The following is a 20591-nucleotide window of genomic DNA, read 5'->3' as shown; positions in this document are numbered from 1 at the left end:
TAAGGAGGCCTTGTGTCATAAACGTGGGGCTGAGAGAGAAAAGAGTGATGAGTGGTAGGCTCAGGGAGAGGGTGGGGGAAGAATTCAAGGTGATGGTCAGGTTTTTATTTGAACCTCATTGAACGAAAAGATGTGCAGATGAAATGGAGAGGGGTAAGCAAGTTGGAAGGAGAGCATCCTGGGAAAGAGCTGAGCTTGGTGTTAGGTGCTCTGAATGAAGTGACAGCTGGCCTCCCAACCAAAGGTGATACAGACTTTAAGAAGCAAAAGATCATGTACAGAAGGCAAAATATCAACAAAGGAAGATGCCGCAGAGGGAGGGGAGAATCCAGAGATGGATGGAAGGGCCAAAGATGGGGCTTGGCGGGAGGGGCTTCCCCAGGGAGGGGGTGGCTCATACCTCTTGCCATGGTGAGGATCTCTAGTGGCAAAAAGGAGCCATGTTCTTGTGGCACCTTGGGCGCCCCCCACCACTACAGCAGCGCTGAAGCAGAACGCTGGGCGTTGCCTCCGTCAGAGCCCTCACGTTCTCATCAGATGCAGCACTGCAGTCAGGGCCGCAGGTGCACCAAGGATAGCGCTGCGCTCTGTCGTTTGGGTATCCCACAGAAATTCTGGAACCATAATTCTTTCCTTAGATTGTTTCAGGTTTCCCTAAGTAAAAAAGCAGCTCTCTCATAGTTACATTTCCTATGCTACAGAAGCATTTTGCAGTAATGTGCTACGATGGTTTTAATTACACGCCGTGTTGGTTTTCAGACTGTGGAGAACTGCGTGTGCACCCTGAGGAACCTGTCCTATCGGCTGGAACTGGAGGTCCCACAGGCCCGGCTGCTGGGGCTGAGTGAGCTGGATGACTTACTAGGAAAAGAGTCTCCCAGCAAGGACTCGGAGCCAAGCTGCTGGGGGAAGAAAAAGAAAAAGAAAAAGAGAACGCCACAAGAGGATCAAGTTAGCATTTTATTTGACATGAAACTCTAAGGTTTCATTTTCCTAGGAGTAAGAAATCACATATTTGGCAAGAAAAAAAAAAAGTCTCATACAGTTTTTCTACTTAACTATAGCTGAATCCAGCAGAGAGGAATGTTTTCAGGTGTTAGAGATTATGTTCATTTTGCTTCCCATTTCACATGTGCTCTTTGTCTTTCAGTGGGATGGAGTGGGTCCTATCCCAGGACTGTCTAAGTCCCCCAAAGGGGTTGAGATGCTATGGCATCCATCAGTGGTAAAACCATACCTGACCCTTCTGGCAGAAAGTTCCAACCCAGCCACCTTGGAAGGCTCTGCCGGATCTCTCCAGAACCTCTCTGCTGGAAACTGGAAGGTATGATGTCTTCCGGTTATCCACACTTCTTTCCATCCCTGCAGCCAGATCAGCAATGATGCTGAAAGGGACACAGTTGTTTGGGGTTTGGGAAAGGGCGGGAGAACAGAAAGGGAGGAGATAGATAGTTGCTTCTGGGGATCCAAAGATGAATATGACATGGCCCTCCCTGTACAAGCTGAAAACTAGCAGGAAAAATGAACATATCAAGTCGGTACAGCGTAGTCTCCACAGGATATTTGCACTGTGGCATCTTGAAAGAGGGCATCTAACCCAGCCAGGCAGGTGAGAAAAAGGCAAGAGGGAACCCAGGAGGTGGGGAAGGTTTCCGGGAGGGATGGCGCTACCCAGATGGAATCTTAGCAGAATTAAGCCAGCAGAGTGTGAGGCTGGGTGTGTAGAGGGACTGACCAGAGAAAGGGCCAAGAGGGCAAAGGACGGTGTGGCACAGACTGCAGGATGGCTGCTGGGGCATCAAGGGCAGGGCAGGGTGTGTCCCAGGTTGGACCCAGGCTTTGCAGACAGGCCTGACAGCCAAGCTTCAGGACCTGGGACGTGACCTGCAGACCACAAAGGCCACTAAAGGGGTTCAAGCAGACAGGTGACCCAGGTGTGGATACTGTTGGTTCCCTTTTGCCATGATGCAGAAGGAACTAGAGGCTGGGCTTCCGTGCTGGACATGCCAGGGGCCTGAATGACAGCTGCGGCGGGCAGGGGCGAGGAGGGCACTTGCAGGGGAGAGGGGCCCCTGTTCCTCTCTCAGACGCTTACAGACATATGGATGAAACACACGTTACCACGCCACTTTGAAAGTGTGTGACTTCTTTATGAAAATTGAAAGCGGCTTTCTACTGTTACCACTGTGAGCAGGTTCTCAAAACTTGTTAAACATCATTTAGCAATTTCCCAGACAATCTTTGTCTGAAATATTTTTAACCTCTAAAAATTTCCTGACAAGTATATTTTAGTAAAGTTATTCTAATGCTTGTTTTTGGCTACCTCTTCCACCACCACCTCCTGAAATGAGTATCTTTTGGCCGCTGTATCATCCATGAGAGTGAAAAGCACTGCTCAGGCTACGTGTGGTTTGTTGCATGCAGTCAGCTGCTATAATAAATTAGACAGATATTTACAGCCTAGCGCTAAGCCACCGTGGCTATTTTGTTGTTGTTCTTAATAGCTTAGCACCTAAGTGCTGGCTCTGAAGCCAGACCTCTTGGTTTTGAACCCTGATCCTTCCACTTATTATTAGCTAGGGGCCTTGGATCTTCTCTCTTCAGTTTCTTCATCTGTAAAATGGAGATAATACCTATCTCATGAGGTGGTTGTGAGCATTAAGAGAGATAATAAATGTGAAGGACCTAGGACAGTGTGTGGCACATAAGTATTGATAAATATTTATGTTGGTGACCACGTGTTCACATCCAGCTTCCTGTGACCCAAGAGATATATTTGATGACAATAAAATAGAATAGTTGACATAGATGTGATCTGAGTTGTGTTGCACATCACTCCCAGAGTCATTTAGTGAATGTAAGTTAGACGGCAAGCTCATGTAAAATATAAATACTGGGGCACCTGGATGGCTCAGTCAGTTAAGCATCCAACTTCTGCTCACGGTTCGTGGTTCAAGCGCTGCATCAGGCTCTGTGCTGACAGCTTGGAACTTGGAGCCTGCTTTGGATTCTGTGCCTGCCTCTCTCTCTGCCCTCCCCTGCTTGTGATCGGTCTTTCTCTCTCAAAAAAAAATTGTAAATAAGTAAACCTTAAAAAAAATTTTTAAAGATAATCCTAACCACAGATGCTATTAAGTCAAAGGCTAAATCGGGAGTGGTGGTGACTCGGGCCCCAGAAGGGAAGCACACGGGGCTGGGCTGAGCCAGGTGTGGGCTCTGTCCTTGCGGGTTTCGGAGAGAAGCTGAGAAGGCTGCCTGAGTGCTTTAGAGCAAGTCATGTATTCCATTTCCCTTCCCCCTCCCCGTAGATTTCATTTGATTTAGAAAATAGGAGTATTCATTTCATATGAAGAATGTTAATAGGGTCTTTGAAATGCATCTTTTCCTCTTACTTGTATTATTAAAGTAATCTATCCTGTTGGCATTCAAGAAACTGGGTGGTCAGTCAGATATTTGAATGTTCAAAATAACGCAAAGGGCTAGCAGATCTCTGTCCTCATGTCTTGACCACAGCAGGAAAGTATTAGATGTTTTATGAGCAATGTTTTTCAATTATCCTAAATTTTGAAAAACAATTTGCATTGGTAAAAAATGTCAATAAAAGCTCAAAACAAGATTAAAGACCCAGTTTTCAAATGCTACTTTTTTTTATTTCCCTGATGACTTAGCTAGCATTCATTTCCAATTCAAATGTTACCATGCTGACTTGCTGAACAGACTTGCCTCATAGTCACAAAAGAATTTCTTGACTATGAATTACAAAAAGAAGAAGCTAACTAATCTTGAATAAGAAAACATTCTGCACACAAATACACTTACTTTTTCACCAGTGCATGTGAATTATGATGCTCAGTGTTTCTGGAGAATTCCTTTTCTTCTGAGGCAAGGGCTTTTTTTCAGTCAATCTCTTTGAAAAGTTACTGAACTCTAAATGTTTAAAGGAAGATAGGAAAAGAATGACTTGATGGAGACAGGTTCTCCTGTAATGTGCACTGATCAGTTACTGTCTCTGCCATCCTATTTATAGCCTCTGGACCTGGCATGGAGCCAATTGCAAAGAAGACCCAAGATCCTTCCTTAATCATGTTTATGTATCTGAGGTAGAAAGCAATCACTGCCTTCTCTTTTCTGCACAAAAATATCTGGCAGATGGTGGCTTGAGATTTTTAGGCTTTAGAATTTCTTTTTAAATCAATCATCCTAGCCTATCTTTATCCCCAACTATGGTTTTTTCTTTACTGACACCACAGATTTATTCTCCAATGGGAAAGAAAACATTTAATCTATTTGTTTATCTTTTGGAAAACATCTTTTTTAGGTGCTAGGAACATCTGAGTTAAACTCTGTTTTATATTCCTTATTGGCTTGTTTCACTCACTAGTTTGCGGCGTACATCCGGGCAGCCGTCCGCAAAGAAAAGGGGCTCCCCATCCTTGTAGAACTTCTGAGAATGGACAATGACAGAGTTGTTTCTTCTGTGGCAACTGCCTTGAGGAATATGGCGCTAGATGTTCGCAACAAGGAGCTCATAGGTATGTGCTGGTGACAAGGTAAGCTATAAAAGGGAGAGTAACAGGCTCTTCTTTGGATTTATGTAAAGAGATGACATTTAAAATGATCAGCAGCTGAATTTTCCTTTCTGGCTTCTTGGCATATTTGTGTACTCTTTGTGGTGTCTATTGTGACCATTCCTTTTCAGCAAGAGGAAAGCTTATTAAAAAGATTGATCAGGGAAGGTATATTTTCAAGAAAGTTTCATTTTCTGAGCTACAAAATAAGTTTAATTCTCCATTTCTGCTTTTTGAGAATGATATCTGCTAATTTACCAACTACCGTGTTCTAAGTAAGAAAAAAGAAATACATAAATGGTTTGTAGCTTCTCCCTTTCAGATCTGTGTAAGAGCTCACCCTAAGCAGAACCACTGTCCCAAGGCCATTAACACCTGAGGGCAGCATCGGGACTAGGGTAAGGCAGGTGAGGCACACTGGGCACAAAATGGCAGGAGGCATCCACCCTCAGGGCTGTAGGGTCCAAACGTATGATTTGCACTTGCGTGAACCTGACACTGACCACCTCTTCATGTTTGACACACTCATCAACTTAACTTGCTCGCCTCCAAGGGCATTGCCACACTCAAGCAAACTGTGGGGTAAAGGAAAGCTCAGAGACTCTCTAGTTGACCTCAGTTAACCCCTGGATCTGCTGCCCACTGGATGTGTGACCTGGGGTGTCCTGTGGTGAGCCTACCCTGCCTCAGTCCTTTCATCTAAATTTGAAGACTTCCTCAACCCCATGTCTGAAAGGGAGCTGACCACCCTGCTGTCCTCACTGTGGGTTTGCTGTGCAAATCAAATGAAAGAATGAAGCAGCTCTTTATAAACCGCCAAGCTCCACACCAGCCCCACAGCTGACAACAGGCCAAGAGACAGAGAGACTTGACAGGATCTCATGTGGATTAGTGAATAGGTACTGAACTCATTAATATATGCCTGCCCTGGGGCACCTGCTGGCTCAGTCGGTGGAACCTCTGACTTCTGCTCAGGTCATGATCTCAGGCTTTTTGAGTTCGAACCCCACATCAGGCTCTGTACTGACGGCTTGGAACCTGGAGCCTGCTTTTGCTTTGTGTCTCATTCTCTCTCTGCCCTGCCCTGCTTGTGCTCTGTCTCTCAAAAACAAATAAATGTAAGGGGAAAAAAATTTTTTACATGCTTGCTGTGAGATGGGGGTGGGGGACACACAGACTGAGGAAGGAGGGATACAAAGAACAAGGACAGTAATATTTACCTTAAAGAGGTACCTTGAGGATTCAGTGTGGCAACTTACAGGAAAGCCCCTACACAGTGCCCGGCAGAATTGCTATTTTAAATTACCGCCTAGGTTAACCTGCTCTTAACACACCACTCCTTGAGCCAAATTGTCCCCTGAGGAGCAAAAAGGAGCTTTCTCCACACCCTGTTCATACAGTCCAGCTAGTACCTGATGCCAGGATGCATCATAACTCTTGGTTCCTGCACTTCTTGAGAGAAATCCTTTAGGTCCCTAAAGAGATTTTATTTCATTATTTTTACATCCATACTATTTGAATTTCTTGTAAGAAACTCATACAGTTTGGGAGTTCCTGATGCCAAAAAACTAAAGGGTTGATGACATTGGATTATGGCCTGTCCCTCCACAGCTGGGAGGGGACACAGGAGCTCAGAGGTGCAGGCCACTGAGGGCCAAGACCTCTGGGAAGGGGGACCACGTTTGCTGAACCCTGGCCTTCTCTCAGAGCATCCCTGTGTTTTCTGTGAATGTCTCGCCTCCCTTTTAAACTTCCAAGAGCATTTTCTCTTTACCTATGAGCATTTTTTTTACCCAACTGTAGCATTCTTGAATGGTTTTGTGAATCACTGTCTTGTTTCTTTCTCTACAAAGATTCCTCCTTTCCTGAGGTCTGAGCCGTTCTCAGAGTCAATATTCAACTCTAATTTATTCAGTACTTCTCTTACTAAGAACCATCCCCTTCTTTGCTCTCTGCTCACGTCCATCACCAGCACTAGCCATCTTTCACAAAGAAACCAAGTTTTGTCACCCTATACAAGTTACTGCGTATGCCACTGACTGGGACCAACCCAGCTGTGTAGAGCTGCAGGCTCCAAAGGGGCCACCAAGCTCACTCAAAGGCAGAGGGAGCTGCCTTATCCCAGTCTCTGGGGGCAATTTAAAGTTATGCCTTAGCAAAATGACAAATTACATGTCATGGACGTTTTAGGTTTTCATGAGTATTCAAAATCACCAGTGCTAACTTCCATCTGTTCTAAAAACCACATTTATCTTCTGGCTTACAATGTCAATACTGTTTTCCCCCTATTCACAACAGTGTTCACTGTGAGTAAGCCAGAGCCTTCCCTTTGAAATGCTGTAAATTATGCAGCATGTAGTCAGGGCCTCTCTTCTGCTTACCATTGTATATAAATCGGTCTTTAATAAAAAACCCATTTTGTATCCACTCAATTATTAGCATAGAAAAAAAACTAAGAAAATATTTACTTGAGCTTTAGTTCATTTCTTTTGTTTGTCATGCAGTTATTCTAGTTTGTCAGTTGGTAATTGAAATTGAAAAAGCTAGAGATTATCTCTTTTGACAGAGAAGTAAAGAAAATAGAGTATCCGGAAAGAAATGCTTCAGTAGCTGGGGACATTCCCAGCATTGTCCCTTCAAGAACTCTGTTATATTGGGGCACCTAGGTGGCTCAGTCAGTTAAGCATCCGACTCTCAATTTCGGCTCAGGTCATGATCTCATGCCTCTTGCGATGGAGCCTCGAATTGGGCTCCACACTAACAGCTCAGAGCCTACTTGGAATTCTGTCTCTCCTCTTTCTCTGTCCCTTCCCCTGCTCTCACATGCACACTCACACTCTCTCTCAAAATAAACAAACCTCTGTAATATTGCATTGCTCCTATGAAATAATCAGCTATCATTTTAATGCTGAATGTTACTTGTGTCCTTTAAAAGAAACTAACCTGTTACCACTATTGAAGTCAGACCAGATGATATTTACCTTTAACTTGAAAAAAATGTGTAATTTTACCCACCTCGCATGTTAAGACCCTGAAAGATTTAATGAAAAGTATTGTTTGTCAGCCTTACCTAGTGCAACTTCAAAACTTATTCAAAGGTCAGTTGTTGGGTTTTTTTTTTTAATTTTTTTAATGTTTATTTATTTTCAAGAGACAGAGCATGAGCATGAGCATGAGCAAAGGAAGCCAGAGAGAGAGAGGGAGACACAGAATCCAAAGCAGGCTCGGAGCTGTCAGCACAGAGCCCAATGTGGGGCTCGAACTCGGGAACAATGAGATCATGACCTGAGCCAAAGTTAGCCGCTTAACCAAGTGAGCCATGCAGACACCCCCAAAGATCAGTTTTTAAAAGCATTAAAAGGAAGTTAAGGTATTTTTGACTAATAGGAATTCAAGTGAAAATAAAATTTATTTTTATAATTTATTTCTCACAATGAAGATAGCTGAACAAAACCAACTTGATTAGTATACCAAACTTTATACACTGATTTACATTTTCTTTTGGTAGCTCACTGTAATGTTTTATAAACCAATTATTTCTTCAAGTGGCATTGCAATAAAGATTAACTTACCCCCTACGTTTATAATGTTTGTCACTTTCTATTTTGCCTTGGTTTTTTTTTTTCCTCCTGTCTTTTGAGGTTCTATTTTTAAGAGACAACACACTGTCAGGATCTTTCAACAGCAACAATGACAAAAACCTGTACCTTCTAAAAGCACAATGAAACCCTTTGCATTTGGCAGGTAAATACGCCATGCGAGACCTAGTCAACCGGCTTCCCGGCGGCACTGGCCCCAGCGTGCTGTCTGATGAGACCATGGCGGCCATCTGCTGTGCTCTGCACGAGGTCACCAGCAAAAACATGGAGAACGCCAAAGCCCTGGCCGACTCAGGAGGGATAGAGAAGCTGGTGAACATAACCAAGGGCAGAGGAGACAGGCAAGTCTGGTGCAAGGAGATGGGATTGTCTTGTGCCAAGAGCTTTTGTGGAGGATATTTCCTATTGGAAATGATTTATTTCTGCGTATCATACACACCAGTAAGCTAAATGATCCCCACCAATTAAAACCTGTTTTGTTGCGAGAAGGATTTGCAGTCATGTGGCCCCTCTTCTCTGGTGTTTACTTTGTTGTAACGCCCCTACATCCACCTTTGTCACTAATGCCATGTTTAGTTGTGCCGACCCCGGTAAGAATCAGAAATGCTATGATGAGGAGAATCTGGGGGTACTGTGTCCCTTTCACCTTTGACTCCGCTCTGTGCTCTGGGGCCTGTTCTGCAAGAACACCTTATTGAATCCTCAGCTCTGGGACTGATATGTCTGCCACATGCCTAAAAAGTACTAAAATCACTGCTGTGTGGCCTCAGGATGTGCCCCTGGGCTTGGATCTTACATATCTCTTTGCTTCTGGGTGACACCTAATTGATGAAGCAGCAGAAGTAGGGATTTAGAGAATTCATGGTAAAAATAGATTTTTTTTTTTTTTTGTCACAGAGCTATAGGAGTTGACGATCAATTTGCCTTAGTATCAGATCAAAGAATCCTTCAAGGAAGTGGGAAGTAGGATGGCGTGGAGCCTTCGCAACACACAGGGCAACAGCCACCTGACCTACAAAATGGCACCTCCCTTCCCACGTGCTGCCCTGCCCCCTGCTCTGTTCTTCACAGCACTGTTAACCCCGGATACGTTACGCAGGGCTTTCCCTGGATCCGACTCCCCCAGTAGCAGGGGGCTTGTCTTTTCTTCTGCATGGAGAACAGAACCTGCCCCATGATGGGTGCTCAGCAAATATTTATTACCTGGCCAAATGACAGTGCCAGAACTCACTGTATTTCTCATCTAATCTTTTAGTTTATACTTTCAAAGGAATTTCTAAAATATAAGAGTAATGTCACAAAGCATATTCTCGTCTCCTAGAAGTCACCGCTGTCAACATTCACCATATCGCCTTTCAGTCCTTTTTTCTTACATATCTTTTTTTGTCTCATTAGTAATAATGCACACACACCCCTTTTTTATTTCAAAGGAAATGAAATATTACAGATAAAGCTAAGGGAACCATAATCACTTTTTATGCTCTTAAAATTTCATTAAAGGGCCTTCATTTGTGAAAGGCATAAGAAGAAGCTGGAGAAATGCCGAACCAGCGCCAAAAATCTTTGTATATGAAAAAAGAAATATTCTCATCCACTGTAATCATTTTTTCAAAACAAGAGACTCAGAAAGTTCTGGATCAACTCAGGTTGTCCTCTGAACACACATTTATTTTCCCTTAGGAGTCATTCACCAAGTTTGCTGCTCACCTGCTGTGTGCCACAGCAGTGAGCACATCTCCCAGCAACCTCTACCCCTGGGTAACCTGCACACACAGGCAAGGTAGATGATGGACCGGTGAGTAAGAGACACAGTCAGCCTGTCAGATGCAGATGGGGCAACTAATAAAGTCAGGAAAGCTGATAAGGAGGAAGGAGAAGGGCCCTGAGGCAGAAGAGTGCTCGTGCATGTAGGGGGCAGCAGGAAGCCAGTGGGACCAGAGCAAGTCAGGAGTGGTGGGGGAAGCAGATGTAACCAGAGATACAGAGCCCGTGGGTCAGTGTAAGGATTTTGGTTTACTCTGAGGAAAACTGAAAGCCACTGGAGACCATTCAGCAGAGGAGGGACACAATCTGGCTTCCCTTAAAGGCGTCATGATGACTCGATGAACCTTCCCCTTTACCAAGTACAGATCAATGGTGGCAGCAGTTGTGGTGAAGTGGTCGATTCTGACATGGTTGGAAGAGTCCGTGGAATTTGCCAAGGAATTAGATAAGCAGCAGAAGAGAAGGAGAATGTCAAGGATGGCCCCAAGGTCTTTGGCAAAAAAGACCACATGATGAAATTGTACTTACCAACATGGAGAAGCCTATGGAAACAGGCCTTTTAGGGAACACCAGCCATTTGTTTTGGACATGTTACATTTAAGACCTTAGGCATCCATGTGAAGTGTCTGGTCAGCAGTAGAATATACCTGAGTTGAGCGGAGGATAGAGGTCCAAGCTAGAAATAAAATTTGGGAGTCATCTGCGTACAAATGGCATATTTAGAGAAGTGAAATGGCTGAGATGAATAAAGAAAGAACTGTAAATGAGAAGAAAAGAGGCTTAAGGACTGATATAACTCAGAGGTCAAGGAAATGAGAAGCCAGCAAAAGAGCTCAAGAAAGAGTAGCCAGAGCATTCAGAAGAAAATCAGGGACGTGTGGTGTCCTGGAAGCCAAGGAAGGAAGTGCTTCAAAGGTGGGCACGTGTCAATGCTCCTGCTTCACCGGATAGGACGATGACAATTGAGACTTGTGCAGTTAACACTACTGATGTCACACGTTTAAGAGAAGATGGGAATTAGAGGAGGAGAATTAGAATTTTGAGAATGCATCACTTTCCCAAGGAGTTGTGCTGCAAAGCTTCCTTGCTTTGCTCAAGAGTTCAGCTTCTGCTGATAGAATTCATCTCAGAGCCTGCAGTTTGTATTTAGCTCCAGTGCTGCAGAGGAGTCCTTGGAGCCAGCGTGGGGTCTGCCTTTCCTGCCCCCTCCTGGCTGCCTGGCACTTTACAGGCAGGGAGCTAAACACCAGCAGCAATGTCAGGACCTGGCTGAGGATGGCATGGCTGTGAGGTGGGAAGACCCTGAGAGGCCATCCTAGGTATCAGAAGTTTCATCTTTTTTCTTTTTTTTTTTTGAGGTATCTCTTCTCTCTGTAGTCCATTTTAAAAGTAGAAAATTTAGAACAGCTTTCAGTGGGTTGGTTTGACCTGGTTCTGCCCTTGACTCATGAGCAACACTGAGAAGAAGGAGTTGGGTGTGGGAGGTGGAGGTAGAGATGGATGAGGAAATGCCCCACCTCCAGGACAGACAGTGCTGCCCATGAACACGCATATCCCCCGTCGTCTCTGGAGCCCTCAGGATCATTACAGCCCATATCCTGTTGTTTGGAGCAGAGAAAGTGCTTCCAGCCTGCCTACCTCACTCCTTCTCCCCCTCCTAAGAATTTAATTAGAAAGATAAGAGATCAGATTTTAGATACTGCGGTGCGCATGTGAGTGGAATTTTCAAAGTTGAGATGAACTGTGAAGAGGTACTCCATTACCCTTATGGCTGACTCCTCAAGCGCTGATCCATCCCTAATGTGGGGATCTGCAGGCCTGTGCTGAGGCTGCTACTTAGAGGGGCAGCTCTCGAAGTGAACAGCAGTGACTCAGGGTGAGCAGTGCTTGAACAGAGCTCCAATATTCAGCAAATGTCTTCAGAGAGGAGAATTTGTAACTGACTATATTTTCCAAATTGAACATTAGAGCACACATGTACATTTGTGTACCCAGAGGCATAAATAAGAAGGCAATGCGGAGTTTATATGAAGACCTAGTAAGCAGGGGGGACATTTAAAGTGGGAGGGTCCTCCAAAACTCAGGATGCCGGTTCATGGTCGCATTAATCCCACAGCCCCAGGAGAGTTGCCCCCATTGGAGATCTCGGGGTAGGCTAGGGGCTGACACCTGAAAGAGGCCTCCAGTTTAGAGGGTCACAGCTCATGCCAATCACAGCCTCTCACCACGGACTTGACTGCCTGAGAGTTTCACTTTGGTCCTTGCCACCTGTGCCATCCCTGAACCCGCCCAACTCCCAAGTACACCTGAATCTTCGTTTGTGTTTTCCAGCAGCGGCCCCTGTGCCCTCTGGTCCTTGGAGAAATGGCCTCTTGACCACTGGTTGTAGCTTAAATCTCTGCAAATGGAGCCTGAGGTTGCGCAGCCCACATTCATTAACATCATCGCTCTCTCCCTAGATCATCTCTGAAAGTGGTGAAGGCAGCAGCCCAGGTCTTGAATACATTATGGCAATATCGGGACCTCCGGAGCATTTATAAAAAGGTAACTTAACAAGAATAGCTCTGGCATAATTAGCATTCATCAGAGCACACATTCATAATCATTTATTGTAATGAAATGTCATTATTCATTTTGAGAGGTTTCTTTTTCTCTTTTAACTCCACAGGATGGGTGGAATCAGAACCATTTTATTACACCTGTGTCAACGTTAGAGCGAGACCGATTCAAATCACATCCCTCCTTGTCTACCACCAACCAACAGATGTCACCCATCATTCAGTCAGGTCAGTAGGCAAACTCCACTCCTTCGCAAGAACATCTGTGTGGCAGACGTTATCTTCCAGCCAGAGAAGACTGAATGTAGACGAGTAAGCCTGTCACCTCCAAACACTTAGGTGGATTTGCTCTTCCAGCTAAGAGCCTTCTTTGGGAACTACATGCCATTGTACACAACAGACCCACTTTCCTCCTTCCCTTTTAAAAGTTTATGCAAGTTTACACACAAAAGTATCCCCGGGCCCTCCATTCCATTCGCTCCCCTAAGATTCTGCTTCACTAGGTTTGAGAAGGGGCCTGGGAATCTGTGTTTAACAGGCTGTCCAGGTGATGCGGATGCAAGGGTAGAGAAGCAGACTTTAAGAATCACTAGGCTATGCCTGGAAACAGCTGCCCTGTCTGCCCACTGGCTGTAAGTTTGGAGTCTCCCCCAAAGCTGTTTTTTTAGTTTTCTTGGTGAGAACTCTTGGGGTCCTCTACACATGATCTTTACATATGCATTCTGGGGAAGCCATGATCTCCAGCACCTTCCTTCTTCCCAGTTACACCTCCATCCCCTGGCTGTATTCCAGACCCAACCCCCACCTGCCCCCACCCCCACCCCCACCCCACCTCCATGACTGAGGGGAACAGGCTATGCAGGTGGGTTTGCAGGAATTCCCTCTGATTTGTAAGTTGGGAATCTTGGCAACCACACTACCTGCTTATTAGTGTCTAGTTTGGTAGAAAGAACATTCTGAGACTCTGACTGTTTTATATATATATATGGACAGAATATTACTACCAATCCCAGTTAGTTCTATAAATTTAATTCTTAGTTAAATGAAATAGGAAAAGTAATAAATATCTTTTTTTTTAGCTTTAAATCTCCCATTCTGACACATAAGTATTATCTGTTGTATTCTACTGCGCTACTGCTGGCAGTCTTATTTCTCATGGGGACAAATATGGCCACAAAGAAAAATATAGGACTGGTGGTTCTTGCCACATAATTGGATGTCTCCACTTGTACTAAGAATTTTTTTTAAGATTATCTGTGCCTACTGTGTCTGGTGTGTATTTTTATCTTAGTTTTTAAATTATGAGTTGTTTTCTTCAAAGAGACTTAACGCTTGGTTTTTGACATCCTTGCTGAGCTCCCAGCGGTAGCCTGTGTCTGTCTTCTTTTATAAAGATGCTCAGAACCCTTAAGGGACTCAGAAGTAGGGGTGTCAAGGGAAATAAGAGATTTGGCTGCTTAACAAAAGCCATACGTAGTACAGGCAAAAGAATAACTTCAGACAGATAAGGACATAGTTACTAAACAATGAACTTACTTAGAGGACCTGGTATAGCCACACTGAACAATGTTGATGAGCCCGTCCACATTCCTAGATGTACCTTTCTGGATTCCATTTGAGAGGAAGGATAGAATTCGCACTTGTTTCTCCAGTGATTCTAAGGGCTAATCCTCCATCTCTCAGCATTCATGTGGACTTACTGGCACTTCTGATGCTTTCTCACTAATGTAATTGTGGGAGGCAGGGGGCTGGGGGGAGGCATGATCTTTGTCCTGCCACCTTCTAGAAAGTAAGCAAGGTGAGTGGCACAGAGACACCCCCCGTGCATGCTCACCTCTGCTTGACATGCAGCAGCCTTACAGCAGCAAAGCGACCTTTTAGGGAAAATATTTCGGTGTCCCACCTCTGAAAGCACCAAGATGTGCAGAACCACTGGTGGCAAGGTTTGCAGGTGGCTGCTTTCAAGTAGATCAAATGAATAAGTGACTACTTTTATTTATAATTAACTTTAGTGCAAGCAAGATGACTTTTTAATGAGGAAAACAAAAGGATATGCGATGCTTTCCTTCTGTGTAGAAACACTCAAAAGGAAACCTATGGATAGATATGTTATTATTAAATGTCTGGCTCAAGCTGGGGTACAAAATCTTCTAGGGTTTTGTGAGACTGGACTTCTTAGCACTGTGAACTTGTCAAGGAACCATCCTTACTGAGATTATAAAATTTCCCTGACAGCTGATCACCATAAAAAGACTTATAAATGTTATGGGCTGGGTACTCTTATTCAAACACATTTAGAGATGCAGATATTTTTGAAATAATTAAAAATTAAAATATGCCATAAAACATCTATTTACTGAAGAACTGTGCATAAAGGATAATAGACGGGTGTTTTACAAGCAACCGAATGGAGATCATAAAATAGCAAATGTACCTCTTGCGTGGCTAAGAAGTTAGTCTCACTCGGATGTCAAGGCGCATTGGAGTCCTTGAGGCCCACTCCTGGGGAGGCCGCATGGTGTCTGCGCCGAGCCCCTACCTGGGCAGCCGCTTCGGCTCCACGCTCTGCTCTCGCCTCGCCCACGGGTCCTCCCAGCAGCGGGCCTGCAGGTCGCCTCCCTGGTCTTCAGCACTGTCTGCTCTTCAGCCCACAGTACCTCTACAAGCTGATTTTTTGCATCAGCTTCGTGGCATTTCTAATTGCTGACTTGTGTTTTTCCAGAGAGGATTTTGCAGAGACACTGACAGTCTGCTTTCTCTTTCTTCTCCTTTCTCTCTCCCTTCTCCTTCTGCCTCTCCCTTCAGTCGGCAGCACCTCCTCCTCACCAGCACTGTTAGGAATCAGAGACCCTCGCTCTGAATATGATAGGACCCAGCCACCTATGCAGTATTACAATAGCCAAGGGGATACCACACAGAAAGGCCTGTACCCTGGTAAGACGCCAGCTGGGTGTGTGAGAGAGTATCTCGAAAAGCCACGTGTTTCCAGGCACCCTGCCAGCAGCCTGGGAAATAGCCCGTGCCTATATTGAGACGGTCCCCCAGCAGCGAACCCCCAGTTCTAGCCCCACCATTTCCTACTTCCGGGGCTGTTGCCTTTTCCGCTTGTTTTAAGCAAAACAAGCTACGGTAGTGGCATAGTGACCACAGATAAAAAGAGCACTGTCTCCAAATGGGAGATGGTTTCTAGCTCTCCCCCAGCATATTCCCTTTGCTCTGCTCCCCCCACCCCAATCCGAGCAGTACCTCCCTGTGTGTCCCACATATCAGAACTCGGAGTTCTGTGTCGCTTTGCAAGGCCACACCTCCTAGACTGGTTCATCTTTTAAATTCAAACCTGAGAATGGTGATCAGTTTTGTTTACATTGTCATGTAAATAACAATGTATAAGGTGATTCTTCCCAGGGTGATTATCTTTTAAGGATAACAAAAATAATGTTGCATAGTATTAATATTTTTGTCATTCCAAAAGCTGGGCATATAGTTTATTTAAAGGATGTCAGCTCGAAGAGTTCCCAGGATTTCATACTGTCCCCATTCTCGACTCTCTTGAAAATTATAACCACTCTAAAGGTTTCAAATAAAGGCAGTGTGACTGAGCTACCACAAAAGAGTACTCTTTTCTCAAAAAACCTATTTATTAAAAAGAAATAAATAAAAGCTGGTGGCAACTTAACTGCTGGGGGAGCCGTCTCAGTTGTGCTGTTGTCTTTGAAATTGTGATTTCACAGTACTGTTTACTAATCGACTATTGTTACTATGGCAATTAATAGCTCAGAAAATTGCAGATGCTACATTTCAAACACTGAGCTCTTTGCAAAGGAAATGCACACACTGAAGTGCATTGTTCTTCAGATTTGCAGCAGCCTGCTTTACTTTAAAGATCACCTCCTTAGCATGCATGCCCTTCTGTATCTTCTTTGCTTGCTTCAATAAACTAATTTGCCTCAAGTATGTTTCATTTTCCTCATTAAAAAAAAATCTTTGTGAGCCCTAACAGTAATAGAAGGGTAGCCAATGACATCATTGGGAGTCTACTGTGGACTCTTGAAGACAATCATCTGATTATCAGATTCTTTTTGTTTGAAAATGTAGTTAAATATGGCAGACACAAGACTGTGCCTCCATGTGGCCAGACGGCTTAGAACATGCCTGTGCCTGCTCTTTCCAGGACCTGGGACTTTGAATCAGAGCTGTTCTGAAGGCATGGAGCTTGTTCTCATATGTTTCCCTTCCCCCATCTGACCCAGGGCTCTAGCTCAAAGCCCTAGAAAAGTGGTGTCCCTCGGCTCAGGGAGCAAGGCTGCTGTTCCGAGCCAGCCAGGGAAATCTTCACAGGTATGAACAGCTCTCCACAGGGACCAGAGGTTGAGAAGGAAACCTTCTGGTATTCGGGTATTGCTTTTTGGTGAAACACACACGTGGCTTATCTTTGTCATATCCATTAGCCCCTAACAGCCCTGGGGTGAGCAGCAGCCAGGCTAGACCCAGGGAACTCAGACTGCTGACTGTCCTGATCTACCCTGGCCCTGAGAAAGGCAGGCCCTGTCAGGGAGCCCACACAACCTATTGGACCAGAGTCATGAGCACTAGTTTTAATTTCATAAAATATTTTCTTACAGGCTCCAGCAAACCTTCACCAATTTACATCAGTTCCTATTCCTCACCAGCAAGAGAACAAAATAGACGGCTACAGGTGAATTTGCAATGTCCTTTTTTACAGAAGGTCGATTGGCAGGGATCAACACAGTAAGGGGTCCACACCGGTGGACTTAACAAGGGCTGGGCCAACACAGCAGGGGCCAGGGAGCTCTCTCTGGGGGTCTCTGATGCTCCTCAGAAGCTCATCTGTGCTTTAAGCAAATCACTCCCATAGTAGCCCATGTGCTTGAATATCCAAATTGGTGCTGCTGAGGCCACCAGGCCACTGATGGGAACCAGCTGAGAAGTCTTTAACTCCTATTCTTTCCCCAATAATTTCCTTTCCCCATTCCTTTTTTCTGTTAACCTCTAAAATCTCTTCCATCCTCTGTGTGGGGAAAGGTCGGTAAGCATCCTTCATTCTCTCATTGTTCTGTTTTCTGCATTCATTCCCCATCTTCATGACTCCCTTCATACCCAAGCATCCATGGTTTAAAAACACTTGAGTCTGTGGCCAAGTCTCCATTAGTCTCAGAAGTCAAAGTGGACTCAGCCCTACTGGGGTGGACCCCGCTCTCCATCTGCGTGGGTACTAGTGATTGTAACATCCAGTCTCTGCTTTCATGGGGACATAAAATTTATTTCAGCCCTTCCTGATGTCATGCCCACATGGGTCATCTGATCTCTCCTCCTACCTTCCAATAATACATGAACAACTTGGGTTTTCCAAACAAGCCTGTATCTTCAACTTCAGATAAGGATGCTCTAAAACCTCCCTCCATTCCATCTTTTCTCTAGATGGACAAAAAAAGAACTTCCCAAATTATTCATAATTTATGCTATAGTTTTTAAGTCAGGAGGAAAAAAACTTTAAAATTATAACTCTAACTTAAAAACAGGATTTAGCTTTGAAATGCTTATAATGTTAGAATGTGTTTAATTCCAGAACATGATGTTTTGATACCTACGTGGTAAATCTGTTACGTCTTAATAAGTGAGGGGATTGGGGTATGATCAAGAGGGAAATCAGTCATAACAACCATGACAATTTTTCTCTAAACATATTTGAAGAAATTAGCGTGAGGTCAGAGATGAGCTACGATGACACAAAAGGAAATGGGGGCGAGGCACCCTGATGTGGATGCCCCGTGCGCTCCCCTTGCTTCCTCACAAATCTACTAGTCCTGGCTTCGGGGAGTCTTTTCTTTTAGAACCATTTGTTCACATGTCTCTTCCAATTTTATTACTCTGCTGCCTGGAGATTGCTTACTCCTTTAATAGTACCTCACATTTGTCCTAAAACTGAGGGATGGACTCAATCTTCATCTCTGAGGTAAATGTTTTAAACGATGGTTCTGCACATATACAACTATCTAAAACATGAAAATCCAACCTCCAACTAAATTCATGATATACTAGGGGTTCTCCTGTGTCAAAGCAAAAATCAAGGCCATCCTTTGATTGAGCATGCCTAGGGAACAACTCCCCCACCCACAGCAGAGCACAGAACTAGTCCTCTATTGAGGAAAGAGGTGGCCAGGGGCCACCTCAGGCTCTCTAGAGACACCAACTTCTAGAAGCCTTAGAATAGGACTTGACAAACTCAGCCAGCCCACTTAAAAACATAGTTTAAAATCTTTACAATCTACTAATAAACATATAGCGTGTACCAGAAACAACTCTGAACTGTATGTTCACAAATGTTGCATATTGCTTTAAAAATATGAAGCGGGAAACCCACATTAATTTCCCTTAAACACATATTTCCAAAAATTGCTTTGATTTATTTGCTTTTTCATTTTGTCAACAGCATCAACAGCTGTATTATAGTCAAGACGACTCCAACAGAAAGAACTTTGACGCATACAGATTGTATTTGCAGTCTCCTCATAGCTATGAAGATCCTTATTTTGATGACCGAGTTCACTTTCCAGCTTCTACTGATTATTCAACACAGTATGGACTGAAATCAACCACAAATTATGTAGACTTTTATTCCACGAAACGACCTTCCTATAGAGCAGAACAGTACCCAGGGTCCCCAGACTCATGGGTGTAGCATCAAGATGCTCGGGAGAGGACCTCTTCTTTCTAATCTTGTTTGGATTGAGATGAAAAATCCATCTTGCCGATATGCTGATGAAATGTGAAAGTGAAATGGAAGGAATGAGTGAAGAGCATATTTTTTTTTCTTTTTTGAGGAATTATCAGGGAAGTGAGGAAACCTTTGGGAGAGAGGACTTTCTAAGCTCTATTTAGGTGTTAGATCTAATTACTTGTAGATTCTGTAGTCTGGTGAAGGTGTGGGCGATGTGATGAGAGGTTTGAGAAATGGGTGCAATGAGATGGGGGATGTGTAGGTCAAATCAAATTAAAGATGATTTTTTTAATGTGAATAAAGTTATGTTCTGATAGTTTGTACAGAAAAAAATAATAAAATGGATGCCCTTCATGTTTTATTGCTATTACTAAATGTCAAGATTGTATGCTATTATGTCTTGTAAATTTCTTTTGTTGGTGTAAATATGGAAATGCCACATTGGTTAAGTGCCATCATTTGTAATGCAGTGTGTCATCTGAAAAGAGATTTGAAGAAACTGACAGCTTAAAAGACAAATGGGAAACCGAAGGAATCCTTAGCAATTAAAAACAAATGATAACATCCGTTGTTTTCAAAATGAATAGTGTACCTTTGAAGCACAAAGTCCAGTCTGGTATAGAAGCACCATGCCCATTCCCTGCCTCTTTCATAGGACACTTCACTGCCATTTTCTATGCACATGAAAGAAAAATAAATGTGGAAATTTCATCCTTGGAAATTTGTTCCCCGTTCTTTTTTTATTTTCTGTGTGTAACATGGAAAAAGCACATTCTATAAATGTGAATCTAAATGCATGTTGGAAACAGCTTAAATATATCCAAGTATTCTGGACTTTTCCTAGTTTTATACACTTTGTAAGATGGACAATACCAAAGAATGAAGCTATGAAATTCCCTCCTCTTTATCTACCTTATTTTGGGGGATCTATTTTGAATCTAATGCACATTGCCATTTTATTTTTTTTTTCTTTCCTTCGAACTGCTGTATGTATTTAATACCACTTTTCACCTGAGTGAAATTAACCTCTGGCAAGACTGGCTCTAACTAAAATTAACAAAGCCTCCTCTTGGCAATTTTTTAAAGAATTCAATAACTACATAGGAGCAGAGGTTGGGCACTTATTGGTTGGCACCAATGGAGGAAACCAAAACAAATTCTGCATAATTCTTTTACTGAATGATCCTATGAGACAATAATCCCTGGATTAGAGACGGAGTGGAGGAAGGTCCCCATACATGATAAGGAGACCAATAATACCAAGTAGCATTACTTGTAAGCTTTTCTCCATTTGTCAAGACTGGTACCAACACCAGGAGGGCCAGAGACCAGCCTTCCCAAGTCTTGCAGTTTCTGCCCTGGA

General features: G+C 43.8%; 1 protein-coding gene across 6 annotated transcripts in view; it reads left to right on the top strand.

The window, feature by feature from the left end:
* The window catches only part of PKP4 (plakophilin 4), a 235752-nt gene extending 215803 nt beyond the window's left edge, over positions 1-19949 (top strand). For 4 of the 6 annotated variants that reach the window (XM_029934537.1, XM_029934536.1, XM_029934535.1 and 1 more), the window contains 9 exons: positions 760-951; positions 1151-1324; positions 4382-4532; positions 8313-8508; positions 12391-12475; positions 12600-12717; positions 15295-15423; positions 17112-17185; positions 18941-19949. In XM_029934537.1, the coding sequence (XP_029790397.1) occupies positions 760-951; positions 1151-1324; positions 4382-4532; positions 8313-8508; positions 12391-12475; positions 12600-12717; positions 15295-15423; positions 17112-17185; positions 18941-19189 (1368 nt within the window). In that variant the 3' untranslated portion in view covers positions 19190-19949. The remainder of the gene's footprint in view (positions 1-759; positions 952-1150; positions 1325-4381; positions 4533-8312; positions 8509-12390; positions 12476-12599; positions 12718-15294; positions 15424-17111; positions 17186-18940) is intronic. The other 2 variants (XM_029934539.1, XM_029934540.1) reach the window with 2 other exon arrangements.
* The last annotated feature ends 642 nt before the right edge of the window (positions 19950-20591 follow it).

Source organism: Suricata suricatta, chromosome 3 (assembly GCF_006229205.1).
Source record: "Suricata suricatta isolate VVHF042 chromosome 3, meerkat_22Aug2017_6uvM2_HiC, whole genome shotgun sequence".
Lineage (NCBI taxonomy): Eukaryota > Metazoa > Chordata > Mammalia > Carnivora > Herpestidae > Suricata > Suricata suricatta.
The sequence above is the reverse complement of the archived record's forward strand: the minus strand, read 5'-3'. Positions and strand labels throughout refer to the sequence as shown.